At 32.4% G+C, this 26549-nt stretch overlaps 3 protein-coding genes across 6 annotated transcripts; all 3 read left to right on the top strand.

Annotated features, from left to right (window-relative positions):
- Positions 1–6512: 6512 nt before the first annotated feature.
- Positions 6513–14676, top strand: LOC127254476 (phosphoinositide phosphatase SAC2-like). Of its 4 annotated transcripts, XM_051279582.1 has the most exons (17): positions 6513–6600; positions 6750–6940; positions 8678–8900; positions 9005–9170; positions 9778–10000; positions 10380–10456; positions 10678–10865; positions 10945–11042; positions 11132–11265; positions 11356–11451; positions 11880–12237; positions 12531–12652; positions 12784–12891; positions 13437–13628; positions 13742–13918; positions 14016–14109; positions 14196–14676. In XM_051279582.1, exons 2-17 carry the CDS (start codon positions 6824–6826, stop codon positions 14295–14297), a joined length of 2475 nt encoding a protein of 824 aa, XP_051135539.1. In that variant the 5' UTR covers positions 6513–6600; positions 6750–6823; the 3' UTR covers positions 14298–14676. The 4 variants fall into 4 exon arrangements, with proteins under 4 accessions (XP_051135539.1, XP_051135540.1, XP_051135538.1 ...); XM_051279583.1 differs by having other exon boundaries at positions 6532–6940; positions 14199–14676; XM_051279581.1 differs by having other exon boundaries at positions 6532–6940.
- Positions 14677–15338: 662 nt separating this feature from the next.
- On the top strand, positions 15339–22835 carry LOC127254688 (protein SLOW WALKER 2). The gene is made up of 16 exons (XM_051279931.1): positions 15339–16168; positions 16302–16374; positions 16593–16712; positions 16888–16963; positions 17229–17297; positions 17381–17461; positions 17680–17751; positions 18208–18300; positions 18479–18622; positions 19003–19086; positions 19185–19328; positions 20295–20384; positions 20783–20865; positions 20949–21296; positions 21478–21700; positions 21981–22835. Exons 1-16 carry the CDS (start codon positions 15526–15528, stop codon positions 22656–22658), a joined length of 3021 nt encoding a protein of 1006 aa, XP_051135888.1. The 5' UTR covers positions 15339–15525; the 3' UTR covers positions 22659–22835.
- Positions 22836–23227: 392 nt separating this feature from the next.
- Positions 23228–26470, top strand: LOC127254689 (probable complex I intermediate-associated protein 30). The gene is made up of 8 exons (XM_051279932.1): positions 23228–23347; positions 23428–23504; positions 24231–24344; positions 24633–24689; positions 25042–25133; positions 25288–25368; positions 25533–25631; positions 26012–26470. The coding sequence occupies exons 2-8, from the start codon at positions 23453–23455 to the stop codon at positions 26201–26203; spliced, it is 687 nt and encodes a 228-aa protein (XP_051135889.1). The 5' UTR covers positions 23228–23347; positions 23428–23452; the 3' UTR covers positions 26204–26470.
- Positions 26471–26549: the final 79 nt, after the last annotated feature.

The raw sequence follows: 26549 nt of genomic DNA, 5'->3' as shown, positions 1-26549 counted from the left end.
GTTTTTGGTAAATAGAATTTTTGAATCAACATGCCAATTCAATGTAGTCGAAAATCATCATAGCAGATCATTGTCTTTCAAATAAATTCATTCAATAAGTCTTTCGTTTTGTTGATCAATGTATGGATATAATTAAATTGTCATATTCAATTTCATCAACAAAATTGGGTGGATTCCAAAGAATTTTAACCAACCGGATAAAATTAATTTAGACGAATCCAACATGATTTGGTTAGCATCGAGCCTAATCATCCATATTAATCCAACCTCACTAATAAAATGATGAATATTCCTCGGCCCAAAATCACTTGATAATAGATTAAGCTAAAAGCAACCCAAAAAAAAAAAAAAATACAATGTGGGATTGTTAATTGATTTAAAGAGACTTAATTGGGTAGAGTCAATTGATCATGATATTGCAATGAATGAGATTTATTGAGACAATGTGGGAAAGAGAAATGCAAGAAGAAATGAATTGGTTGCAAAAATGGATTCAATGGAGGAGTTATATGATTTTCAGACAAACACATAGTAACAAATATTAATTTAAATAACAACCCAATTCTTGATTTTTCATATGTGTGTTTGTCCGGTGGTTTGGATTTTGAATTGAAATTTGAATAGTAAAAATTTTGAATTCTACATAGTTAAATACTAATTATATTATGATAGTTGATAGTATTTTTTTTTTGTATAATTTTTTATAATATATTTTAATTTGATATAATAATATTAATATAGATAAATATAAATATAAAAATACTTATAATATGAAAGCATGGTCCAATATATTTTTAAAAAATAAAAGATATATTTTCTCGTAAAACAGGCAAAGTATAACAAAATATATGCAGGGGAATATTATTTTACAGGTCCATCTCAACAAGAACAGTAAATGAAATGCATCCACTCATCCCCTGCTCCAATGATTGGGGCAATTATTGAATAAGGCACGTGGCTAATAAATAGTACTCCACTATATGTAAGTATTTTTTTTTTTTGTTTTTAAATATACATTTTAATATAAAATAAATAAAATTTGATATTTTAATTTCATACATTAAGAAAATACAAAATATATATAACCATTTAAAAACATGAAAATAGTAAAAAGAGTATTTTACATTATTTAATCAATTTCAATCTTAATGTATTATTTCAAATTTATATATTAAAATAAACTGTTTATATATACCTTTTAAGTATCGTAGATACATTTAATTATTAATGACAGGTGCACGTTAGTGGACTTATGTCTCCTTCTTGATAATCTCAACATGTTTATTTATTTATTTATTTAATAATGTAAATTTGATGTAACTTGTCGATAAGACGACAAAGTTGGTGATAAGAAGGAAGATCATACTCTCTCTCCGTGCACAAACTAATGTGCTACTTTTCTATTTGGGACGTCCAACGACTATTGTCATATTTTTTTTTAAACACAAATTTTATATTTTTATCCTTCATTCATTTATTACTTTTAATCTTTAAGGGCAAATTTGTCAATTCATAATAAAAAGATAATTACCTAACAAATCGTACAAATATATTTTAAAACAAAAAAAATTGGATGGAGGGAGTATATATCTGCGCACAAAAAATCATCATTATTTTCTCTTACAAATAATAGTCTATCTCCTTATAATTCAAGTAGGTACTTTTGGAATTTCACATTAATAATAATAAATTATATATTTAAATATTTTAAAAGAAAAAAAATATATCGGATTTATGCTTTCTATTTTTTTCTATATTTTTTTTAAAAAAAAAAAAGATTAATACACTACATATATTCAATATTTTTATATTTCATACACAATTTATTATGTAATTTTTTATTTTTTTTCCAAAAATCTCACAAAAGTGAAGATGTCCAAATAGTCCCGTAAGAGATAACTCGATGGTGTAGGGGTTAAACTTGTGATCATATGCGAAATTAAATTTTAGTATAATGTAAAAAAGAAAAAAAATATATTTATTCTGATATTTCGAAAAAACATTAAGAAATAATTCACTAAAATCCTTGGAACAAACAATTGTCCCAAATCTTTGTATTAATATAATTATATACTGAATTTTTTTCTATTACTACGATTTTATATAGGATTTTGACCAACATAGATTATATGATCAATATTTATATATTTATATTAAAATTAATAATAAAATTACAGTCAAATTAGATATTATAAATATACCCATTTGTATTTATTTTTTGATTTCATTTATTCAAAGTAAAATTATATTATATATATATACATAATATATTTTAAAAAATGTAGAGTGTTTTTCTCTTTAATTTTAATTATAAAAATATATTGATAATATATAAGGAGTATATAATATTTTATATTGAATAATTGACTTGTTTAATTAAATAAAATAATATATTTTTATTTTATAATATTCATTCAGTGTATGTTTTATTAGGATTTTATAATAGATTAAAAATAATAATATTTTATTATTTAATTTATATAAAATAATTAAAATAATAATGGTACTTTATGCATATATATACAATAATATATACTTGTAATTTAAGTAAAAATTAAAAGCATTTTGTTAATAAGATATATATTTTTTTATTATAATAAAAAATATTTTTGGATGAGATATGTAAAAATAGTAAAAATAAAAATAAAAATTAAAACAGAGATAGTATTAATTAAATAATGTATCCGTGTTTTTTTATTATTATTATTGTGTGAATAAACGAAAAAGTAAACAAAATCCCGTGGTGTGGTTAATAAAAATTGCTTTAGCCAATGATTAGAGAAAATGTTGTCTCCATCATCATAGTATCCAATTAGAGTGTAAACCCGTGCTATAATATTGTGCATAGCACGGAATTATTATATTTAAATTTAATTATTATATTATTTTTATTTAATTGTCATACTCCTAAACCAGACGTGAAATTTCACTTTAATTTTTTATTTTATTTTATTTTTAAATTGCAAAGTTATTTAATCAAAATTTGGTGAATATATGTTAATCATATCATATTTGCATGTATATACAATGCTGATTAAATATTAATAATTTGTTATTTATTTATATATATATTTGTTTACATTTTATAAATTATTTTAGCAAAATGCGTTGAATAAATATTAATCATTTTCTTTATATACTAAGGATTATACATTAGCAATGGATTATTCATATTTAATTTATAGTAAAATAATATCTATATTATTAATTAAATATTAACCTTATTGTTTAATTCTCTTTTCTATTGTGCTGATTCTCACTATTTATTATTAATAGTTTTTTATTCCTTTATTTCCCGTTTATCACTTGTAATTTTTGTTGGCTAGAAATTTTAAAGCCAATTATGGGATGTGTCTTTTTTTAAAAAAAATTTATTAATTTTGTTGTATTTTTTTTATTAAATGAAATAATATATTTTTATAATAAATAATAAAATTTAAACCGTATAACTTTTTAAAATAATTTAAAAAACCAAACCCATGTATAATTTGTATATGTGTATGTACTTTCGTCAAATTTGTTAATTTGATGGTCACATCACATTTGATTCAATGAATTTGGCCCCATTATCGATTAGTGTTGATATTACATCTCATAAATACATAAAAATAGAAATTTTAAATATATCAAATTAAATTAGATATGAATTTTAAATATTTGTCTGCAATTACCAAAAATAATAATTAAATGAATTGTGGTACAAAATATTTTGACTTGTGGTATGTCATACTACTACAACTTGCAAGGATACGGCTGTAACAGCTGGCAAGCTGTAGTGGCACCACGTGCTGCCGCGTAATTGGCTTACCTGTTTTTTTTTTAATATAATACCTCTCTGTCCACGTCAATCTATTTATTTTGTCATTTTAGTTGGTCCATCGCAAATGTATTTATTTTCTTTTTTAGTAAATATTTATTCCGCTAAAATATAAAATTATCCCACTATATATATAATATTACACAAATGTCATCAAATAACATCACTTAATACTATAAATATTAAGGGGTATAATAGTCTTTATGTATATACTACTAATATACTAAAATCTATGTGCAAAAAGTAAACGGATAAATAGGTGTGGACGAAAGGAGTAATCTATCTATCATTTTTGCACAAAATTTAAGATATATTAGTATTATATTAATATTTAATATGAATGAAAAAAATAACTTTATTAGTATTATATTATATAAATGTAATGATATTTGTATAATATTATTATAAGTAGTAAAATTATTTATAATATTAAATACATAGTACAATTATTAAAAAAAATGAATAAATACTTCGTTACGAGACAAATCAAAATAAAAAAATAAATAGTTTGTCAAGGTACAAATGTATTTGTTACTCGCTCCGCCTAGCCACATATAACTCTTTACTTTTTTTTTTGTCTGTCCCACAAAAAATAACTTATTTTATTTTTAGTAAATTTATCAATTTTAAACGAACATAAAAAAGATATACTAAATTAATTTAATTAAATTTATAATCTCTTATCCGTACTACACATTCATAATTTTTTTATTTTGATATTTTTCTTCAATTAACAAATATTTTTTGGGTTTGTTTGTTTAGTATTTTGATTTGAAATTTTTATTTTGACGCGAGGTATAAGGATTTGTGTGGATGATATAAAAAATAATATTTTATATTGAATATTGACTTTTGTGAGATGATAATATATATATATATATTGAAAATAGTGTTGTAAAAAAAATTGTGTGAACAAACTCTTTATTTACATTTAAAATAATAACTACTTTATGGTAATGATAAATAAATAAATAAATACATTTTTTATATATTTGTATTATATAAAATTTTATTTTCTACCAAATAAGATCCATAGTATATATATTTTATTTAAATATACTGTTAAAAATATTTAAATATATATTTTAATTTTTTTAATCTTTAAATAACTAATCCTTACTATCTAAATAACTAATCTATACTACTCATATTCAAGTGCCCAAACAAAATTGTTCATCTTTGGGAATGAAAAAGTATAACATAAAATATATACACATTGTTATTCTATAACATACTTTCACAAATCTTTTCTAAAATATCTTCAATATATTTTCTCCAAAACAATAATATTATATATATATTCACTATTTTTATATAAACGATATAATTTCATATATTTTACATTAAGAAAAAAAAAAAATTCAAATCAAAATATAAAACAAACAAATTTAATTAGGGGGTTGGAGTAAACTGTAGCCCAAGCCTCAAATTATATATATTTTCTTAGTTTAAAAATAGAAAAAATATATATACATTTTGCTAAAATGTCCCACAAACTCAAGTTATTATTTATGTTTTTTTTTTTCTTTGAATTTTTTTCCCTATAGAATAATCACATTTAATTTACAAAAAAATTATAAAGAACATATTGCAAAGAAAAAATTATAAGAAAATATAAAGTAACCGCATTTTAAGTTTGTTATAAATATATAATTTTCAAACACCATATTATATATAAACCAATAAAAACATACACGCACAAATATTACTTCCACGACCCCACTTTATTTGTCTAACTTTTTTATAGATATGAAAATTTATGCAATAGTATAATAAAAAAATAATTAAAATATATATTAATAAAGTGTGTCAACTGTGTTTGGTAATTGAAATAATAAATTTTATAAAAACTAATAAGGTAATTATAGAAGTAATGGAAAAATAAGTATAACAAATACTCTTATATAATTATTTAACAAATATGATCAACTACAATGATAGCATTTACTCCATGCATGTCTGTTAACCATGTTCCTATAATTTTATTATTTAATGTAACCATTTTGCGTTATATAATTACATGATGTGCTTAATATAATACTCTACATCTTTTAGGTTATATTTTTTTAAAAAAATGTTTTATAAAAATATACCATTTTATTTGTTAAAATTATTATTCGAAAAAACTAATAAAATAATAAAAAAAAAATCATCAAATAGCACATTCCTCCAAAAAAATTGATTTATTTTATTTTTTATTTTACGTGGATAGATAGATTAATAATAATTATAAATCTATTCTGTATAGATAACATATACATGTATAAATTTTGCAATTGGTATAAAGTGGTAGGTGTAGGCAATTAGTTAAAGATTCCGTGAGATAAGTATTAGTAAAACGTTATCCTCAGAAAACACTACTGTTACTTACTGCACAATAAATTACATTAACCACTAATCATAAGAAATGTTATTTTATTCTATTTATATTATTATTATTATTATTATTATTATTATTATTATTATTAATTACAATTATTATTTTATACAATGTCCTTATACTCCATTAGTTAATTAATTAATTAATTAATTAATATATATTACACATTTCTATATCGATCAGGTTTCCGTACTTGCCCCTCTTCTCCTCAAATACGCTACATTTTTTTAAAATGAAAAAAAAATAAAAAATAGTGTTAATATTGAAACACGCAATTAATTAATTAATATATATATATATATATATATAAGGAAGCTGAATTATTATTCTCTCTCTTCATACAATTTTTTGTGGATGCAGACGGCGGAGCTCTGTCCCTAAATCTCCTCTTCGGATCTTAGCGGTATTTCGTCTCCTGTGGTTCTCGCCATTGTAGATTTAGGTTTATCACAGGCGCTATTGTTCGGGAAGTTTGTGCTTTTCAGTTCAGAACCAGGTCTCATTGTAGAGGTAGTTGTCCACCTCGAGTTTCTAATTCGAATTTTGATGCAGTTGACTAGCAGTCGTTGGGTAGAGAATTGTATGCGCTAATAAGGTTTGAGGAGACCGGGCTGCGACGCTCGGGAATGGTAAGCATGGATTTTGAGAACCGCAACGTGGTTGCTATGAAGGTGGCCTTGAGTTCTGCCGGCGACGGCGTGGGCAGTTTTCTGCAGAAGTTCAGGCTTTATGAAACTCATTCGGTATATTCTTGTTTCAATCTATCTTTTTCGTGCTTTTGGTTTGAACGCGAGTGTTGTTTGTGTTACGTTTTATCTATGGGTTGGGATACAGAAAAATCGCTGATTTTGATTTGTTGGGGGACTAATTTCGATGATCAAGGAGACGCTTTCAATCTGGTTTGTGCTAAGAAAAGTCGATCACATATTTTAACCAGAGTTTAATCGCTGTACATCTTCTCGTCAAAAGGAGCAATTTCCGTAATTCAAAACCTTTTGCTTCCTTCTAATTCATGGGGCATATATTTCTCCTCGACTCTTTTGAGAAATCTCTTATATGTATATATATTTAAATTTCATGACATTAATGGAGATAAGGAAGACGGTGACCTGGTTATTTACATTTCTTTCACTTGATATATCCATGTAATTTTCTGGTAGACTACTTGATCCTCGTTGTGAGATTGTGTTTGAAATTTGTTATCTATAACATTGTAAAAGGATTATGGAAAGGCTCTAGGTGACTCATGGTTCTTGCCAAAAACCACGCTACACTGATTTGTTGCTCAAAGCATTTTTATGGCTTAAGTTGAACCGAAATGATGGTGTTAGAATTGAGAACATATGATAAATTGGCCAGTGGCTGTAACATAATGTAAGTGCAAGCAAGGTCCTGTTTCGTGCATTTGTGCAAGGTTTATTGAATGTTTTTAAACAATCATTCTTGTATGTTTATCCATGTATACTTCACTTTGATTGCTTCTTAAATTTAGCACGCCGGCACTAACTAGGAAATGTGTCTGCGGTTACAATTTGATTCTCCTCTGTGGAATAATCGTCTTTGTCTTTAGCGACACGTGCTTGTTTAGCTGCCATGATTTTACACCTGGCACTTTACATCTACTAATCTAATTTTATGGGAAGTTGATAGATATTAAAGGTCCGCATTTTACATCCAACTAAGGCGGAGAATTTTCTTATATTGGAATTATGGAATTAAAAATATTGCATGTGCTACTATGTCTTTATGTGCTGCTTGCGTAAGCGAGATTTGCCAGTTGGCAAAAAAGAAAAATGGTGTACCATTAACTGAACTTGCTCCTTTTATCGTGCAACAATTTCTGTTCTTTGGGAGCTATAGAGCTAATCATAAGGTTTAGATTGAAATTATGGGTGATTAAATGTGATATGAGAAGAAATATGATAGATTATATGACGCTGTTGAGATAGTTTAGATCTAACTATTTGATACATCAGAAGAGGAATAAGAAAAGTAAGTGGAACTAATAAGAATGTGAAAATACGTAAAATGATTTGATGACGTGTACAGGATACCCCTGGATAATGCTGTATCATGTCATACTAAAAGAAGAAAGGGAATCCTCGAAAATAATGAATATAAGCTATTGTAAAAGAAATGTTATATTCAAACCTAGAAGCATTCAACAAAACACAATGGCCGCGATCCATATATGGCCCCACATTGTGCATTTGAGACTTTTCAAATCCTTTCCTTCGCAGGAAGCAGTTTTACATCTTGGGAAGAAATTATTGGATGTGTTGGTAGGACTAAAGAATGCGGGATTCTAGATTACTGATGATTTAAGTGGAATAGATAAAAAAACTCACACTAATGGATTGGTGGGTTATTTCTTGGTTTACTCTTGGCTCTCTTCTTGGTGGCTTAAAGAATATTCATGTGATGCTGTTTCTTTTTCCTAGGTTACGAGTCGTTCATCAACTTGTTTATTACTTTTGTAGAACTTTTATATGATTGGGCGGGACAAAAATAGAACTTTTTGGAAGGTCTTGAAGATCAGCCGATCAGAGCACCCAGAACAGTCAGAACAATCAGAGCTAAGCATCATTGAAGATTCAACAATTTACTCAGAAATTGAATGCTATGACCTCCTGAAACGAATTCATGAAGGAAACCTGTCTACAGGAGGACTGAAATTCGTTACTACATGCTATGGAATTGTTGGTATGTACATCAGCAATTTCTTTCTTTGCATATTAATGGCATGTAAGGCTGAGAAGAATTTCTCTTTTTTACTTATTAATTATGGTTTCCTTCTGTGATTATAGGGATCATAAAATTTTTAGGACCTTACTACATGCTGCTTATCACTAAAAGAAGGAAGATTGGAACAATATGTGGTCATGCCATATATTCCATTGCCAAGAGCGAGATGATCCAAATATCCAATTCTACCGTGCACTCAAACATGACTTATTCTAAGAACGAGAACAGGTCTATTGACTATTCTGCATGTGTATGTAAAGTTGTAGGGGGGGTGTTGCAAGTGGACTGAGCATAATATTGAATATGCTTGTTCTTTTTGTATCTTGATTATTTGTGATAAATATATTTGTTCTTTCAGCTATTTCATTTTCATTTTGTTACAGCCTCTTTCTCCAATCTATATTGTGCGGAGACCCTCTAAAACTTTGCGAGGCACTCTTTTGTCGATGCCAGTTATATGAGGTTAATGAGAAATTTGTGCTCACATTAGTGTCTCCTTATTGCTTTGGGTAAAGGAGAGAATGCATTAGTCATATATATCTTTTAGATATGATGTGTAACTTTCTTCATGCATGATTAGTAGCTGTATTGTTCTTAGTGGTCACTGGCAGTGTTTCCCAGCATACATGCAGGGACAGCTGATATTGGTGTTCTGATGTTAGTTTAGCACATTTTATGAGACAAGGAATCATCAGAATTTTCAGGGGGTCATTTATTGCCTTTATTTATTTTATTTTTACTCAAGTTTTTGAACCCAAATGTTCATAATATTTTACTAGGGAGTTGTATTCACTTGTTTTTTTTCCTTTGTCTTTTCTCTTTTTGTGACAAGTAGATACAAGAAGCTCTTACGTGCTGTGGATCTTACCAAGGACTTCTATTTTAGCTACTCCTACCATGTCATGCATAGCCTTCAGAAGAATCTCAGCAATCATGAAGCAGGACTAGTCCTCTATGAAACAATGTTTGTCTGGAATGAGTTCTTAACTCGTGGAATTCGCAAGCAGGTTAAAAATTCTTTATGGACGGTGGCATTGGTGTATGGGTTTTTTAAGCAGGTGATTACTAATAGCATTTTCCCTCCAAGAATTGTTCTCATACAGCTGTGTTTCCATGTTACTTTTGCTCCTATATTCTTTTCAGATGTTTTTTGTTTGTTAGTTTTTTCTTTCTTCTCCTTTTATTTTCTGAGTGCTAAGAATGGGCACATTCTTTTTGTTTTGTGAATTTATGTTTTCATTGGCATTATATGTAGATGTTTTGCCACATCTTATCATTTATCTATCAATCTATATAGGAAGATGGTTTAATATCCCATGCTTGTCGTGTTTCGAAATTCATATCCTTATTATTTAACTTGTTTTAGTGAATACCCCTGCATTGTGTAATCTGTCTATTTTGATGACTCATATGAGGTTATTTTTGGATTGTTAACAGGTTAAAGTTTCTGTAGCAGGGCGTGATGTTAATATAATTCTCATTGCTAGGCGATCCCGTCATTATGCTGGAACAAGGTTGTTCCGATATCCAAGACTAATGTGTCTTTGTTATTTATTGATATGCTCTGTTTTCATCATGCAATGCTTAAGTTACATTGAAAGAACCCTTTTTGTACTGGACATGGGCGATTTCTTGATGGGGTCATAGATTTCATGGATTGGAAGGGTCTGTCTTCTGCAGTACAAAGCTTCCAGTATTGAAGGACCTAAGCCAATCTTGTCATTTTGCACTGCAGGTATTTGAAACGGGGAGTGAATGAAAAGGGCCGTGTGGCGAATGATGTTGAGACTGAACAAATTGTGCTTGAGGATGTACTTGAAGGAAGTCCTATACAAATATCTTCTGCTGTGCAGAACCGGGGTTCAATACCCCTCTTTTGGTCCCAGGAGACGTCGCGTTTGAATATTAAACCCGATATAATATGTATAACTTGCGACTCATGCCTATTTTAGATGCTAAATAGTAAATACTCAGTTTTTCATTGACTATTTCTTTTGTCCAGTATCAAAGAAGGATGATAAGTATGAAGCTACCAGACTTCACTTTGATAATCTTGTCAAGAGATATGGGAATCCTATTATCATATTAAATTTGATTAAGGTAATGTTATATTTTTTCTTAACAATAAAAATTTAATAGATACAGGATCTGATTCCTATTTAAGCTGACATTTTCCTCCTGATTCCCAGACTCGTGAAAAGAAACCAAGAGAAGCTATTCTCCGATCAGAGTTTGCTAATGCTATTGAAGTTATCAATAAAGATCTTCCACCTGAGATGCACTTGAAGTTCCTTCACTGGGATCTCAGTAGACACTCTCGAAAGTATAAACTGCCACAATTTTCTTTTCTTTTCTTTATTTTTGCTTATTTTGTTATGACATGGTTGTCTCAAGAAATGCTTCTGGTTAACAGCAAGGCGACGAGTGTGTTGGAATGTTTAGTGAAAGTGGCTTCTAATGCTTTGGATTTGACCGGTTTCTTTTACTGTCACGTTCTCCCATCTTCAAGGTACTGAAACATGAAAATGTTCCGGCCCCATCGTTTACTGATCTGCTTTTGTCAAATCATTGGCCTATGTAAATCAAGTTGGTGTTTCCATTACGTCTTCTCATTTTCATAAAATTAATGTTGGCCCTCATTTTCATAAAATTGATGTAGGCTAGATACCCCGCTTTTTTAGCGGTGTTTTATCCTCATTTAACTGAAGTCTGCAAATTTGTTTTATGTGTGTACATGCTTGTATATTGTTTTATGATGGTGCTTTTATTCATGCCAATGACTAGTAGACATTGGTTTAGGGTCTTTTGATGTGGAAATTTCACTAAGTTCTGTAATAGTTCATTTGGCCATCAAATTTATGTTTGAATCTTTGTTTCGAATAATATTGCTGCCCTTATGTTTATTTCTTATCTAATTTTCTTATAACTCTTTTACAGTCGACTTCCATGCCACCAGAACTGCAACAGTGATGATGAACTCTTCAATGCAGCAAATGATGTTAATAGCAAGGATAGTGTTAGTGATTGTGATGTCAGTGGAATTCAATTTGTCCAGCCTCCAGTGTTTCAGAAAGGCGTTTTAAGGACAAATTGCATAGACTGTCTAGATCGCACTAATGTTGCGCAATTTGTCTATGGCCTTGTTGCTCTTGGTCACCAGCTCCATGTTTTACGATACCTTGATGTTCCGTACATTAGTTTGGACTCCCCTTTGGCTGATGAGTTAATGAAGATTTATGAAGCTATGGGTGACACGCTTGCTTTACAATATGGTGGATCTGCTGCACACAATAAGGTAAGCATTTGTTAGATGTTTAATGCATCTTTGGTTGTCCTTCCATGCTTATATAAAGCTAGTTTTGGCTAATTTTCGTTCTAGAAAGTGTAGGTTTTGAAATTATATTGGTAGCCTAAGTTTGGAATCTGAACATATGATTTTATAACTGTGTGCTCAACATGATGTTTCTTATAGTGTGACTAATATGTTTTTGTTCATGCAATCCACTTGAGCTTATATCTTAAATCTATGTTTACATTTTTGGTTGTTGCATTTCACAATTACTGATTGATAATTGGGTTTGCATTCAGATCTTTTCAGAGAGAAGAGGTCAGTGGAAAGCAACAACACAGTCCCAGGAGTTTTTTAGAACTCTTCAACGATACTACAGTAATGCTTACATGGATCCCGAGAAACAGGATGCAATAAACGTGTATGACATTCCTGCCAAGGGATTTTATTATTCTAATTCCTTTAAGATTTCTTTGCCAAAAGAAGTCATTATGGCTTAAACTGATTTGTAGTTTTGATTCCATGTCGTTAACTCTAGTTGTTCATGTGTAGGTTCTTGGGGCATTTCCAGCCTCAACTGGGTAAACCAGCTCTTTGGGAACTGGATTCTGATCAACATTGTAATGTTGGGACAGGTGTATCTACCAAGGAACATTCAAGGTAACTGAAGGTGTATTTTGTGAATCATTTCCATTGCATTCTCAAATATAGTACCTTCTATTGAAAGGTTAATCATTAGTAACTTCTTGTTGTTTTGTTACTGATGTTCTGCCTTGCTCTAAATTCCAAGTTCATGGAGCCGCATTTCATTGATGCTCATCTCTTTATTTGCTGTACTCTTCTCTCCGCAGCATACTTACTATCCGAGAATTTCACATTCTTTTGTATATTTATTCCCAGTAATTCTCATTTGTAGAATGCCATATCATCCCTTCTTTGTGCTGCAAGTGAAATAGACATGAGAAATCTTCTTAGAATCCAAGTTGAGTGGAAGGATCTGTTCCATGAATCATGATAAATTGCTGATTCGTGTACTTGTGCTGGAAATTTTCAGCTTTGGTTAGACAATAATTTGAGGTGTTTGGCACTATTTCAATTTTTTTTTCAAAAATATCAAATCAAATATTTGTTTTCTAATACTAACTTCTTACTACTGCATGTCTTCTCTGTTGTATTGCTGATTTGATGAAAATCGGAATTTGCAGGTCAATAATCAAAAGATCTCTTTCTGATGGGAGCATTCTTTGCGAGAGCATCTCAACTATCGAAGGTGCAGGGGTTCTACCCATGGATAACTCCAGGAGGCCGTTGCCTGTGAAGATCCAAGACAATAATATCAATCCTCTGGAATCAACCCCAGAAATCCCACCTTGTGAAAGCAATGCATCTTATTACATGTACTTTGGATATACCCGCTTACTGAACAATGCCGCTTCCACTTGTCGGTGATCCATTGATCGCTCTACTATTTACTAATTCATAAATACGACCTGCCTTTTGCCATTTGTAGGCACACTCCATCCACGTCTGGTAAAAAACTTTTCCCTGACGCTACTCCGCCTGAGCAGAACCCAGAGACCGACAGTGTTTACTCTGTTGAACGTGGAGATTCATTTGACTGTTCGAATTTCTTTGATTTGGATTGGCTTTCATCGGGAAATTCATGTGAGGAAGAGACGTATGAGAGGTAAATCTAACTCTGCAGCACAATGCATGATCATTTATCAAGATAAGAACTGGTGCGACTATATATATATATATATATGTTTGTTTGGTGGATGCAGATCTCTCAATGGATCTCCATCCACTGGGATGTCATCAGGCGAATTGAGAATGGAATGCAGCTCTTCATCGTACCGATCTGGATCAAGCCTGACGGTGAGTTTGTGTACTTTGTGAATTATGTTAGGAAATAAATTTGCAACCATACGAAACCGAATCACCACGTTAGGACTGATATGCAGCAGCTCGCGAGGGAGCGGCAGGGTAGCAGCTCCAGCAATGTGTCGGGTTACTCGGATCAATTCGCGCACTGGGTTGCCTATGGAGATGTGCTTATGCCTTGAAGACCAACCCCAGATTCCTAGGCTCAAGACATTGTTAGAAGATATTCTTTCTTGCTGCCATAACTTGACTCACTCACTCACTCATTCCTCCATCACATCCCAAGGATGCTATGGTGAGACTGCTATTGCTATTGCTATTACTATTACTATTATCTTTAACCAAAAGGAAGAAAGAAACAAGTGAATAAGGCAGCAGAAAAAAGTTATGGAAGAATTTCTTGTGGATACTGACCGACAGTCACTGTCTGTCATACAGACTTCATAGATTCAGATTCTGATTCTGATTCCAGATTCAGATTCTGATCCATTACTTTCGAATTTGTACAGAAGAGAAGAGAACAAACAACTAATTTAATTTAATTTAAGTTGATTTTATCTATGTGATTACATCTAATGCTATTCTTCCTTCCTTTGTAAATATTCTTTCTCAGACAGTGAGATGATCCTGATTGACTCTTTCAACACACTAGTTCTCAGATGCACATGTACATATAGGGATAGAACTTGTTTTTTCAAAAATTGTTCTGAACTTCTCTCTCTTTTTTATTAAAAAAAGGGGACTCGTTCAACTTTAGGGTGTGTTCTTTTACACACAATTTTTCTAACATTTTTTTATAAAAAAATTAATATATTATACAGATATTATTTTATATTATCTATATAATTATTTTACATAAAAAAAAAATATCCCTCCATATCAAAACACAACAAATACTATTATGTTTTGTATATTCATATATATAAATTTAATGATTTTTATATCAAATTTCATAAAATTGAACTTTTCACATTATTTTTTTCTTAAATGACTTTTCATACTATCTATTTATTTTTAATGTAATTATTTTTCTAATATAATATAAAAAAAATATGTGATTTAATATTTTTGCATTTATAATTGAATTTTTTCAAAAAATCCAACCAAACACTTACAAAATTTCTTAATTAGTGTAGTAGTTAAGGATTGGCCTAATATTAAATTTCGAAACTATAAAATTTGGGCCCAATCGAACAATCGTTTTCACTACGGCCCATTATTGTTTGTTTCGTTTTCTACCATCGAAGCAAACAGCTAAAACCCTTTTCTTCGTCTTCTTGTTTCTTGAAACCTTGGCCAGGCCGTCCCTCCCGTTTTCCGGCGGTGGCTGACGTCTCGTTTCATCTCTCACTTCCGCACATTTTCTAGTCTATCAACACAACCAGAAGAAGCAGTGTCAAGTGCAGGATAATGGTTGCTACTAAAAACGCCAAGTCTCAACTTGACCCTGCTGCTCTGCAATCCGATGTTGCATCTTTTGCCTCTTCCCTCGGCTTTTCCTCCGCTCCTTCCTCTGGCTTCAACGACTCCGATTTCCGGAAGACCGGCCCCATTAGAACCAGCGCACGCCCACCCTCTAAACCTCCAAGGGATTTTAAGGATTCTAAATTTGAAAAACGTAAGGACATACCCGTTAGAAAATCTAAACCACCACAAAATCGAAACAATCATCCCGGAGAAAGTGATCCAGTGGTTGAAAACAGCAACAGATTCAAGAACCTCCCGAAGCTGCCGCTTGTAAGAGCCAGTGCATTGGGCGTTTGGTACAACGATGCGGCTGAGCTGGAGGAAAAACTGATTGGTAAAGATAAGAAAATCGAGTTCAGTAGCGTCGATGAGTGGAAGCATTTTGTGGAGGAAAAGAAAGAGCTGGGAGAGCGGTTGTTGGTGCAGTATGCGCAGGATTATTTATCGTCAAGAGGGCAGCACGGCGATATTAAGATGCTTCTTGCCACGCAGAGGTCAGGCACAGCTGCCGATAAGGTCTCAGCGCTGTCCGTGTTGATCGGGGATAATGCTGTTGGAAATTTGAGAGCAATTGACTCACTTCTGGGTAATTTAACTTTTTGAAAAATTTTCTCAAGTCGAGTTAAATTTGTCGTGATGCTATGTATGAGCAAGTTGTAGCTGTTTGTTGGGAATACTCAGTCTGCTGGAAGATGATGTAATGATAATGGTTCTTGCAGGGATGGTAACATCGAAAGTTGGGAAGCGACATGCATTTACAGCCTTTGAGGCTTTGAAAGAAATGTTTTTGATGTGAGATACCTCCTTCACATCCTCATAATTTCATGCTACATGTTAAAAAATTGAAACCCTAAAAGCCATTGTTTGATTATGGAAGGTCTTGGCTTTTAGTTAGCTATGTTTCTTATTCTGTGGGAAGTTCATTTTTGTAGTCACCCATGCATCTGCAACATATATTATCAGCATCACTGTTTGTATTGTACTTGATATTGCTTAGACTCTTCTGCCAGTCTGCTCCCTAATCGTAAGCTGAAGACCCTTTTCCAACGGCCGTTAAATCACCTATCTGATACAAAAGATGGTCATTCGCTATTACTGTTTTGGCATTGGGAGGAATCTTTGAAGGAGAGGTATATTCTATTTATCTGCTTTCTTTTTTGTTGGCACTGCCAGCTCTTTCTTTTTTTTTTGTAGGCAGTGAGGTATAATAGTAAGTTAAATATATGGGAGAGCTGTTTTTATCAGTAATTGAGTATATCTTGTTGTTACTGAATGCTGGACTTGTAAACCATACCTGTTTTGCAGGTATGAGCGCTTTGTCTCTGCACTTCATGAAGCTTCTCTTGATGTAATAGTTAAACTTAAGAGTATGGCATTGAAGGTTAGTGATTCACTGATATCTGCTATTTGTGGTTCTTTCATACTTGGAAGATTCACATAGGTTGATTGCTCATGTCAAGTTTAATTTATTTTTAAGTTTTACGACTCATTGGGTGCAGCATGTTATGCGATGTGCATTTACCCATGTATGAGTTAAATGTAATGTAATTCATGAGTTGGCATTTATACCTTACAAAAGAATGAAATGAACTGAATCCAATGGAAAAGTGTGGGTTGTAATATGATTTTGTATCCTGATGACTCAGATTATGTTTGTGCTGCTGAAAAGTAAATCGGAGCAAGAACGCCGGCTTCTCTCTTTTTTGGTGAATAAGGTATATTTGCATTCAACTGTGCAACGGATACAAATAATTTGGTTAAAATCTGGATCATATTCTTATTACTGAGTCATGTACAGCTTGGAGATCCTGAAAACAAGGTTGCATCAAATGCTGATTATCACTTGGCAAATCTTTTAGCTGAGCATCCAAATATGAAGGTTATTGCTTATATTATCTCACATTATGCCTTATGCTATATCCTAAATTTTCTTGGTCATATGTGCTTTAAGAAAGGTCAGGACTTTTTGTAAACTGAAATTTTTATTTGTGGTTATTCATATAAAATTTGATTTCTCTAGAATTTTCTAATTGTTCTGAGTATGTTTCAGATTATAATAAAAAATGTAAACTGAGAAGCTTTTCTCTCTCTTTACAGGCAGTGGTGATTGATGAGGTGGATAATTTCCTTTTTCGCCCTCATCTTGGATTGCGAGCCAAGTATCATGCTGTATGTTTGAATAATTTTTCTCATGCTTCTATGTTTGTGTAATTATCTTTTCTACTTGTTGATCAAGCATGTACTTCTTGATTCTATTAAGTTAGCGGTCACTTTGGTATTTTTGGATTTTCCTTTTAATATGTTAACTTTGTTGTGACTAATAGGAAACAGACATTTATCTTTCATTGGCTTCTACCATAGTTCAGCTTTTAGATTCATCTTTTGAACATTTAAAATATTTCTGAGATAGCTTTGGACCAAACGTTCTCTTTGAAACTTATTGGGATTTGGGTGTGCTGGGAATCACAAATGACATCTGATCTCTGTTAGGTTTAAAAAGTTGTAAATCTTTGTTTGGAATGAGCCAATTAATGACTGGCTATTGGTTCTATTGTTGGTTGGCTGCTCATGTTTTGATTTTCATACTTTGTAGTCTTATTTCATTTAATGCATACTGATGTGTAGGTAAACTTTTTGAGTCAAGTTCGCTTGAGTCCAAAAGGTGATGGGCCTAAAGCAGCGAAACGATTGGTTGATATTTATTTTGCTCTATTCAAGGTAATTTATGAAGAATTAATCCTTCTTTTGCTTATCTATTGTTTGTTTCTTGTTGCTTAGTTTAGACTGTTTCTGTACCATGTTTATCGCTTTATATTGATTGCCTTCTGTAGAATAGTGTGTCTACTCTAATAGGTTTATTTCCAACCTCTGAAAGCATTAATGTTCTTTTCATCAGGTTTTGATATCTGAGGCTGGAGCAGAACCATCTGTTGCAAAGCATGGCAAAAAGGCTTCTAGTTCTTCAAAAAAGGATAAAACAAAAGACACATCAGAATCACACGTTGAAATGGATTCTCGGTTATTATCAGCTCTTTTAACTGTCAGTCAATTCAATCCCTTTTTCTTCCCAAGATAATGCTATCCATGTTTGTCTTGAATGCACTTTTTTTTTTTTTTTTCTTCTAATTGTAATTTTTAACTATTTCTTTATATTTTAAAATCTAATCAAGATTACCTGTATGAAGTGGGTCTGTTGTTGAAACTGTGAAAATCTGGATTTTATGGAGCATTGGCATTTTTCATCATGTTTCCCAGCTAAATATCTCTTCTGAACATTTTTGTAGCTGCATGCAAAATTTCTTTGTTGCTTTAAACTCGGGAGTCGTTGCTACTGACACTACTAGGATATCTATGTCTACTGCTGTGTTGGACATGCTTCTTAAGATGCTGTTTTTAACTGTTCTCTTTATTCTGATGCAGGGTGTTAATAGAGCTTTTCCATTTGTGTCCAGTGATGAAGCAGATGATGTACTGCAGGTTCAGACTCCTTTGTTGTTTAAGCTGGTAAATCTTTTTTGCCCAAACTTTCATTGGCTATTATATGGATATGAGTTGGATGGTCACTTTACATATCTTATATTTGAGAATTGTGCTATATTCAGGTTCATTCTAAGAACTTCAATGTTGGGGTTCAAGCCCTGATGCTTCTTGACAAGATCTCATCTAAAAATCAGATTGTCAGTGATCGCTTTTACTGTGCTCTGTACTCAAAACTTCTGCTTCCTGCCATGATAAATTCTTCCAAGGTCGGTCATAAATCTTACTTTATATGTTTTGAAATTGTGCACTTGGATTTTTTGCTCTTCCTTTTTTATTTTATTATTTTTTATACACATTTCCTGGCAAAAGCAAACATTTCACATTGTATGTCAAACGATTCAAGTTCATACACTGATGCTTTCTGTGTTTAGTGCAGATTCTTGTTATATGCTTTCTACTTACCCCACTGATTGATTAACTTAAATAGGCATTGTTTCCATGACTGCCAGTGCATGTTCAAGGACTTGAGAATTAGAAAATTGAACTGCTTGAGTTACGATTTTTTCTTGATGATTGTGTACTCAAGTTGGATTGCTCTGGATAACTATATATATATATATGTATGTATGTATGTATTATGCTTTTTTGACCTTATAAGTAGAATCTCAAGGCCCTTCTATGCAAACTCATTCTACACATAAAACTCAATGGCTTCAGACATTTAAGCTGTTTTTTTAATAAAAACTGGACCAATTTAATTGATGGGTTTGCTATGTGCTGTGTGCAACATCAAGCTCACAAACAAGTATAAATAATTACTAGTTAGTTAGTTGCAAAAGGCACCCAATAACTTAGGGTGTGTTTGTTATAGGATGTTTTAATGTGTTATTAGATTTAAAACTTGAAATGGAAAATAGGTGTTGGATGTGATGAAATTTATAGGGGAAAATTATTTTAATATATATTGTACGTTGCAAAAACAAAATTAAAAACACAAATGCGTTGAAAACACAAATGCGCACACATGTAAGACTTGATACTTAAGTTTTCACAATACGCAGCCTAATACTCCTTTTTCCGTGTTGGTGTTAGAGCTATGATGTGAAAAGTATGTCAGTTTATTTTCTTAACTTGGTTTATAATTTTTTTTTTCTTCTCGCTTTCATTGAACATGCCTACTCATTTCCTATTTCCATTCTGATAAAATTACCATGTTATCTTACCCTTTACAGGAGGAAATGTTTATTGCTCTAATATTGAGGGTGATGAAGAATGATATAAATATAATGCGAGTTGCTGCATTTGCCAAGCGTTTATTACAGGTATGCATTGTAAGCATTTTAAGAATATGATTTGAGGTGACAGTGATACTTAGCAGGTTTGATGACTTGAAAACACTCAATTATGTCTATTAATTTTTTGCACATTAAGTTATTGGGCTGAAAAATATCGAAGTTCACTTTTTAAGGTGTAGATGGGATGATGATAACTACGAGCACTCCCCTAAGTAGTAGTTCAGGCTTGAAACAAGCATAAGAATTCTTTGAGCAGCTAATCTCTTAGATCTTTCATCTTCGTGTATATGATGGACGCCTCCCTTGATGATTGTGATCTGGCCTATTACTGCACTGTCATCATTATTAAAATATGAGGCAGTTTAATATTTTGGCACCATACTAGTCTTATGCACTGTGTTTATTTTCCATTAATAACCAAGCAGGTTGCCCTACAACTTCCCCCTCAACATACTTGTGGATGCCTTTTCCTACTTTCTGAAGTCCTTAAAGCACGCCCTCCACTTTGGTACCCTGGTTTCTCATTGACATTCAGTTGTGTAGATATGAATATCTCATAATATGCTGAACTCGAATTCTTGTGTCTTTTAGGAACATGATGCTACAAAATGAGGCCGGTGATGCCAATGAAGATCTAGAGCATTTTGAAGATATACCAGACAATGATGACAATCAAGCAGGAAATGATTTCAATAAAGATAAAGCGACTGACACCAGCAGTGAATCTGACAATGATGCTGATGATTCAATTGATAGAAGTAACTTTTCGAATTCCGATTCTGAAGAGAATGGTTTTAGTGAATCAGATGATTTACTCGGGGTAGATGGTCTTGATAAACTTGAGGGATCTAAGCCTACTTCTGACCAGGAAAAGCACAATACTCAAGCGCGAACACGACCAGGAGGTTATGACCCTCGACACAGGGAGCCTAGATACTGGTATAAACTTTGGTTCTACATTTTTAAGCATTATTGGTCTAAAATAATTGGTGCATCAAGTTAGACATACAATATCGATTTTTCGTTGATGCAATTTTTTGGAAAGTTCGTTGTAAACCTCCTTGAGATACAGAAACAGATTGTTCTCACTTCTCACTGAGTTAACTTTTGTGAATAACAGCAATGCTGAACGAGTTGGCTGGTGGGAGCTTACAGTACTAGCACAACATGTGCATCCATCAGTTGCTGCAATGGCTAGAACTCTTCTATCTGGAGTCAACATCGTATATAATGGAAATCCACTTGCCGATCTTTCACTTGGTGCATTCCTGGACAAGTTTATGGAAAAGAAACCAAAACAAAACATATGGCATGGCGCTTCCCAAATTGAGCCAGCCAAGAAGGTTAGACAGTTTTCCTAATTTATTTTACTGTTTTATTTCCAATTTGCAGTATCTTAATGTATATATATATATATATGTATACATACAATTTTTTTTAAAAAATGTCATAATCTGGGTGATTTGGGTAAGAATGCGCAATATCTTCAAGTTCTGAACCCTGTCTTATATTTGTTGAGCTCAAATTGAAGAAGAAAATGTCAGTTACTGATTCTTCAATTGGAATGATAAATTTGAAGTTGATTTGGTAGTAGTAACCTTCAACTTTGGCCATTTGTTGCAGATTGACATGAACCGCCAGATGATAGGAGCTGAAATCTTAAAACTGGCTGAATCGGATGTGGCCCCCGAGGATGTTGTTTTCCATAAGTTCTACATGAATAGAATGAATTCCTCTAAGAAGCCCAAAAAGAAGAAGAAGAAGACGGCTGAGGATGAGGCTGCAGAAGAGTTGTATGATGTTGACGGTGATGATATCGACGTTGATGGTGATGATATCGACGTTGATGGTGATGATGAAAGTGACAATGAAGAGATTGATAACATGCTTGATTTTGCTGCCAATCCTTCCTCAGAGGCAGAGGACCATGATTATGATGACCTGGATGAAATGGACGAAGAGGATGATGAAGATTTGATCCGTGATGCTAGTGAAGATGAACTAGGTGACACCCTATCAGATGTTGAAGGTGAAGCAAGTGAGGATGGTGATGTTGCAGTGGGAGAAGCAGACGATGATGGTGAGTTGGATGAAACATTTGATCAAGGAAGAAAGAATACAAAGCGAAAACGTAAACGTGGGAAATCTGGAGCTGGAGCATCTCCATTCGCAAGCCTTGAAGATTACCAACACTTGATGGAAGATGAAGATGAAGGTCCCGAGTCAAACCCATGGAAGAAAACGACGAAAGCTAAGAAGCAGAAGCAAAAATCAAACAAGAAGAGGAAAGCATCATCTTAGTAAGAATAAGAAGAAGATATCAATTGTGCCTCTAAAATCAAATTTGTTATTGTTATAGCCTGTGGCATTATGATAGAAACCCACAATAGAATATGATCCATCATATCACAGTTTTGAAGAAATCAATACATCTTGTTGCTCACCTCTGGAATGTAACAAATTCTTCATTACGATACATTTTTCTGTACCAGTATGAAAATGTTTAAATGCGTTGAGAAAGGGCGGATGTATAGAACCTTTCAACGAGAAGGATTGAATAGAGGAACTCCCGATCATTTGGCGATAAGGTTTCAAGTAAAAGGTTATATTTGATGTAACGTTTTGATGTAATGTTTTGAAATTAGAAAAAGATATATACTTCGTCTGTCCGTTGTCATTTTTATTTTCGTCAATTCCATTAATTATACTATTTACTTAATATAATAAATACTCTTTTAACTTACAATATATTTTTTATTTTCGTCAATCCCATTAATTATACTATTTACTTAACATAATAAATACCTTTTTAACTTTCAATATATTACAAAATTTTTGGGAAATAATCAAGGCAGGCATAAGAAATGCTAACGTAATACTTTTCTGGTTCATACGTCGTCGTTTAGGACATCGGAGTCCACAGTGCGCGGTGAACAAATATCGGTTAGCCTGGATTCATCTTCATCCCTTCTCTTCTCTACCCATTGCAGGTTTTTTTCCTTCCTTTACCTTAATGATGTTACATCGAATTCCACAATGGATGAATTTATCTACCTATTGTTGCTTTCAGCTCTTCTCCCTAAACACTGTTCAGGATGTCCAGGTTCCGCTCCTTGTTGCAAGCTTCTCTCAATGCCACCAAAAAAGGTCTTTTAAGTTTTCCCTTTTCTATCTAAATCTATCTCCACTTCATCATCCATCAAATCTTGCCCTCTTTTCGTCGTCTGTTTCGATCGACTGTTGCTTCTTTGTGCGTGTTAAATTGTTTAATTATTTATTTTCTAAAGTTTCTATATGATCTTTAATTTGTAAAATTGTCTGCTTTTCTTCTTCTTGGTGGGTTTTCAAATTACTGATTTACTTCTCTGCAAGCGCAAGATTTCAAAACTTGTGTAGTTCGTGTTTATGATCGAGATTGACCTCGGCCTTTCTTAGGTTTGGTATATTGATGTTAAAAGAAATTTAATGTGGCCAGGCGACGCGATAACCTAGGGTTTAAGGTCATTCAGTCTTCAGTTCCATATGTTGTCCAACCCCACCTGCTGTTCGCCTGTTGTACATTCATATGCATATTATATATATATATATGTGTTGATATAGATATAAATGCTAATTGCCTTTGTGACCCCCATGTAGTCTAAAGAATAAAATCTTCCAAACAATATGAAAACTCCCACTAGAAAAGTGCAATGCTCTCTTCGTCATTTCTCCCAGTAGAGAAAATTGACTACGATGAGTTTTGTAGGATAGTTTTCTTTGTAGGAATGCATATGCCAATGAGCAATGAAAACAAAATGAGGAAATCGGACACTGTATATTATTTTGAAGCTCAAATGCCAATGGAATATGTTGTTTAATTGGTTTCTTTTGCAGCGCTGACTTGGAATCTTGAGGACTTGGTTCCTCCCAGCGAAAGATACATCTTCAAATTTGATTCAAAAGAGGAGCTGAATCGGTGGCATCTATACTCCGATTCTGAATATGGAGGTATCATTCTTCATGTTTGTTCCACCAACTAATAAAATCCTTTGGTTCTTCATGTTCTCTGTGGCTTTTCAGAATATATGAATACATTACATTACTTCGAACTTCTGTGGTATGATTGTTTGTTGATATTGATATCTTTAAAGAAACATTATGTTTCTGTTTCTTTAACCTGTTATTGAAGTAATTACAGCTGAATGGCTATTTATATGTGAGCATTATTTATGCCCAGAAGTAATTTTGTTTTCTTGTAATTTAAATGAGTAATTAAAATTTCGGATCTTGTCTCAGGTTTGTCATCAGCATCTCTGGAGATAAAAGAGTCCTCTGATGGATCAAATAGTACCGGTCGGTAGAATCTCCTCTTTCTCAAGCTACACATTGATTCACTATTTCAATTTATAGTAATATGGTTCAGAAGAGAATGCTGGGAAATATCTGAAGAATTTGTAATTACATCATTCAAGATCATTTAATCTGAATAGCAGGGAACTTTGTTTTGTAATTGATATGTAAAATGATAACCCGGCCTTGCTATTGTTTTAATGTATCGTTTATTCTATGATAAGGTATCATAACTCAATTCACCTCGTAATTTACCCATCAAATCACTCTTGTAATTGCCTGCCTGCATCAAGTAGTAGTTTGTTTCATGTACTTTGAAAAGTTAAATTTGCTAAAAGTTTTGTATACGTCATAGGTATATTCTCTGGCAACCTTTCTTTGGATGTCGATGAAGGTTCAAAATGGAATATGAGTAGAAGTGGCTTCTGTGGAATGAGAACTAAAAGGGTAAAGCATCTTCTCCTAATATAGGCAAATGTGTAGAGATCAAGGGGAATTGAAAGTAGGTCAATAAACACATTTTCATTCTTTTGAATATGTATGATATATTGAGTGCATTTGGTTCAATTCCTATTCATTTAACTGTTCACTGATATTGCAGTTTGATGGGTTCATTGATTTGGAATCATACGACACATTAGCCCTAAAACTGAAAGGAGATGGGAGATGTTACATATCTACTGTGAGTAATTGAACCTTGTTCCTGTCCATGATCATTAAAAAGTGTGCTATGGTGCTCAAGTGTTTTGAAGTTCCTAGTGATCCTGCGCTTTCAATTTATGGCAGAATATCATACTTGCATAAAGGCAGTAGATGACAATGCCATTTTCAATCTCTTTGATGCAGATCTACACAGAGAATTGGGTGAACTCTCCTGGACAACAGGAAGATAACTCATGGCAGGCATTTGTGTTTGTGCCGAAGGACAACTGGTATATTGCAAAGGCAAGCTCTTTCTCTCTCTCTCTCTCTCTCTCACACACACACACAGAGACAGAAAACCTTTTATTACATATAATTTAGATAATTTAATGCCATTAAACAATTTAAACAAATTGATCAACTTCGTCTGGAGCTTATGCCGAACCATGTTTCTGATGGGGAACAGCTGTGTTGATGTTTATTGACTGCATAATGTTTCCGTGGAACCTTAGCTTATTGCTGGAAAAAAAAATGATATTGCCGGTGAATTTTATGGGTTTATAGCTACTGATTAACTTTTGCTGCACTAAATTGCAGTAAGACTGAGCCAACTAGTAATGATGGTTTCGAATTTCAATTTGATTAGCATTTAATTGCAGCAACCATCTTTCTGTATTCATCAGATTCCTCTTGCTCGATATCTGCCAACATGGAGAGGCAATGTAATAGATGCTCAACTCGAGATGAATCCATCTCGGATCGTTGGTATGTCTCTAGCAGTCAATGCACAAGGCGGAGTTCCTGGTTCTTGGTCAGGTCCCGGAGATTTTCGAGTGGAGGTTGACTGGATAAAAGCTCTGAGAGCACAAAGCTAAATAGGTCAGAGTGAAACAAGAAAGAATCAAACATTGAACACACTTGTTCTAACTGATAACTGAATGCACAGTGGCAATCGGAGGTATAATGATTTGTGATATCGAAATCAGTTAGTGACTTTTTTGAGCTGCTGAAGATTATATTGTTGGGATGGTTTGCTTCAATTACTAAATAAATTGTTGTTTGATAACACTATTTGATCTTTGATACTTTGGGAGTTTCATTATTAGCAAGCATTAAATGTGAATCATTTATATATGAAATGTCATTTTGTTGAAAGTGCAATTTTAAAATAAAAAACAAGAAAGAAAGGTTTTATGTTCTATATACAATTGATGGAATGTT

The sequence above is a fragment of the Andrographis paniculata genome, unplaced genomic scaffold (assembly GCF_009805555.1).
Source record: "Andrographis paniculata isolate CXL003 unplaced genomic scaffold, ASM980555v1 Contig52END, whole genome shotgun sequence".
Lineage (NCBI taxonomy): Eukaryota > Viridiplantae > Streptophyta > Magnoliopsida > Lamiales > Acanthaceae > Andrographis > Andrographis paniculata.
The sequence above is the reverse complement of the archived record's forward strand: the minus strand, read 5'-3'. Positions and strand labels throughout refer to the sequence as shown.

Excerpts from the sequence above, each read along its gene's own strand:
- LOC127254476 (XM_051279582.1), top strand. The coding sequence starts at position 6,824 with ATGGTAAGCATGGATTTTGAGAACCGCAACGTGGTTGCTATGAAGGTG. Across the intron at positions 10,001-10,379 it reads TGTATGGGTTTTTTAAGCAG|GTTAAAGTTTCTGTAGCAGG; the intron begins GTGATTACTAAT and ends GATTGTTAACAG. Across the intron at positions 10,457-10,677 it reads CGTCATTATGCTGGAACAAG|GTATTTGAAACGGGGAGTGA; the intron begins GTTGTTCCGATA and ends TTTGCACTGCAG.
- LOC127254688 (XM_051279931.1), top strand. The coding sequence starts at position 15,526 with ATGGTTGCTACTAAAAACGCCAAGTCTCAACTTGACCCTGCTGCTCTG. Across the intron at positions 16,964-17,228 it reads TTAAGAGTATGGCATTGAAG|ATTATGTTTGTGCTGCTGAA; the intron begins GTTAGTGATTCA and ends CTGATGACTCAG. Across the intron at positions 17,752-18,207 it reads TGCGAGCCAAGTATCATGCT|GTAAACTTTTTGAGTCAAGT; the intron begins GTATGTTTGAAT and ends ACTGATGTGTAG.
- LOC127254689 (XM_051279932.1), top strand. The coding sequence starts at position 23,453 with ATGTCCAGGTTCCGCTCCTTGTTGCAAGCTTCTCTCAATGCCACCAAA. Across the intron at positions 23,505-24,230 it reads TCTCAATGCCACCAAAAAAG|CGCTGACTTGGAATCTTGAG; the intron begins GTCTTTTAAGTT and ends TTTCTTTTGCAG. Across the intron at positions 24,690-25,041 it reads TGATGGATCAAATAGTACCG|GTATATTCTCTGGCAACCTT; the intron begins GTCGGTAGAATC and ends TATACGTCATAG.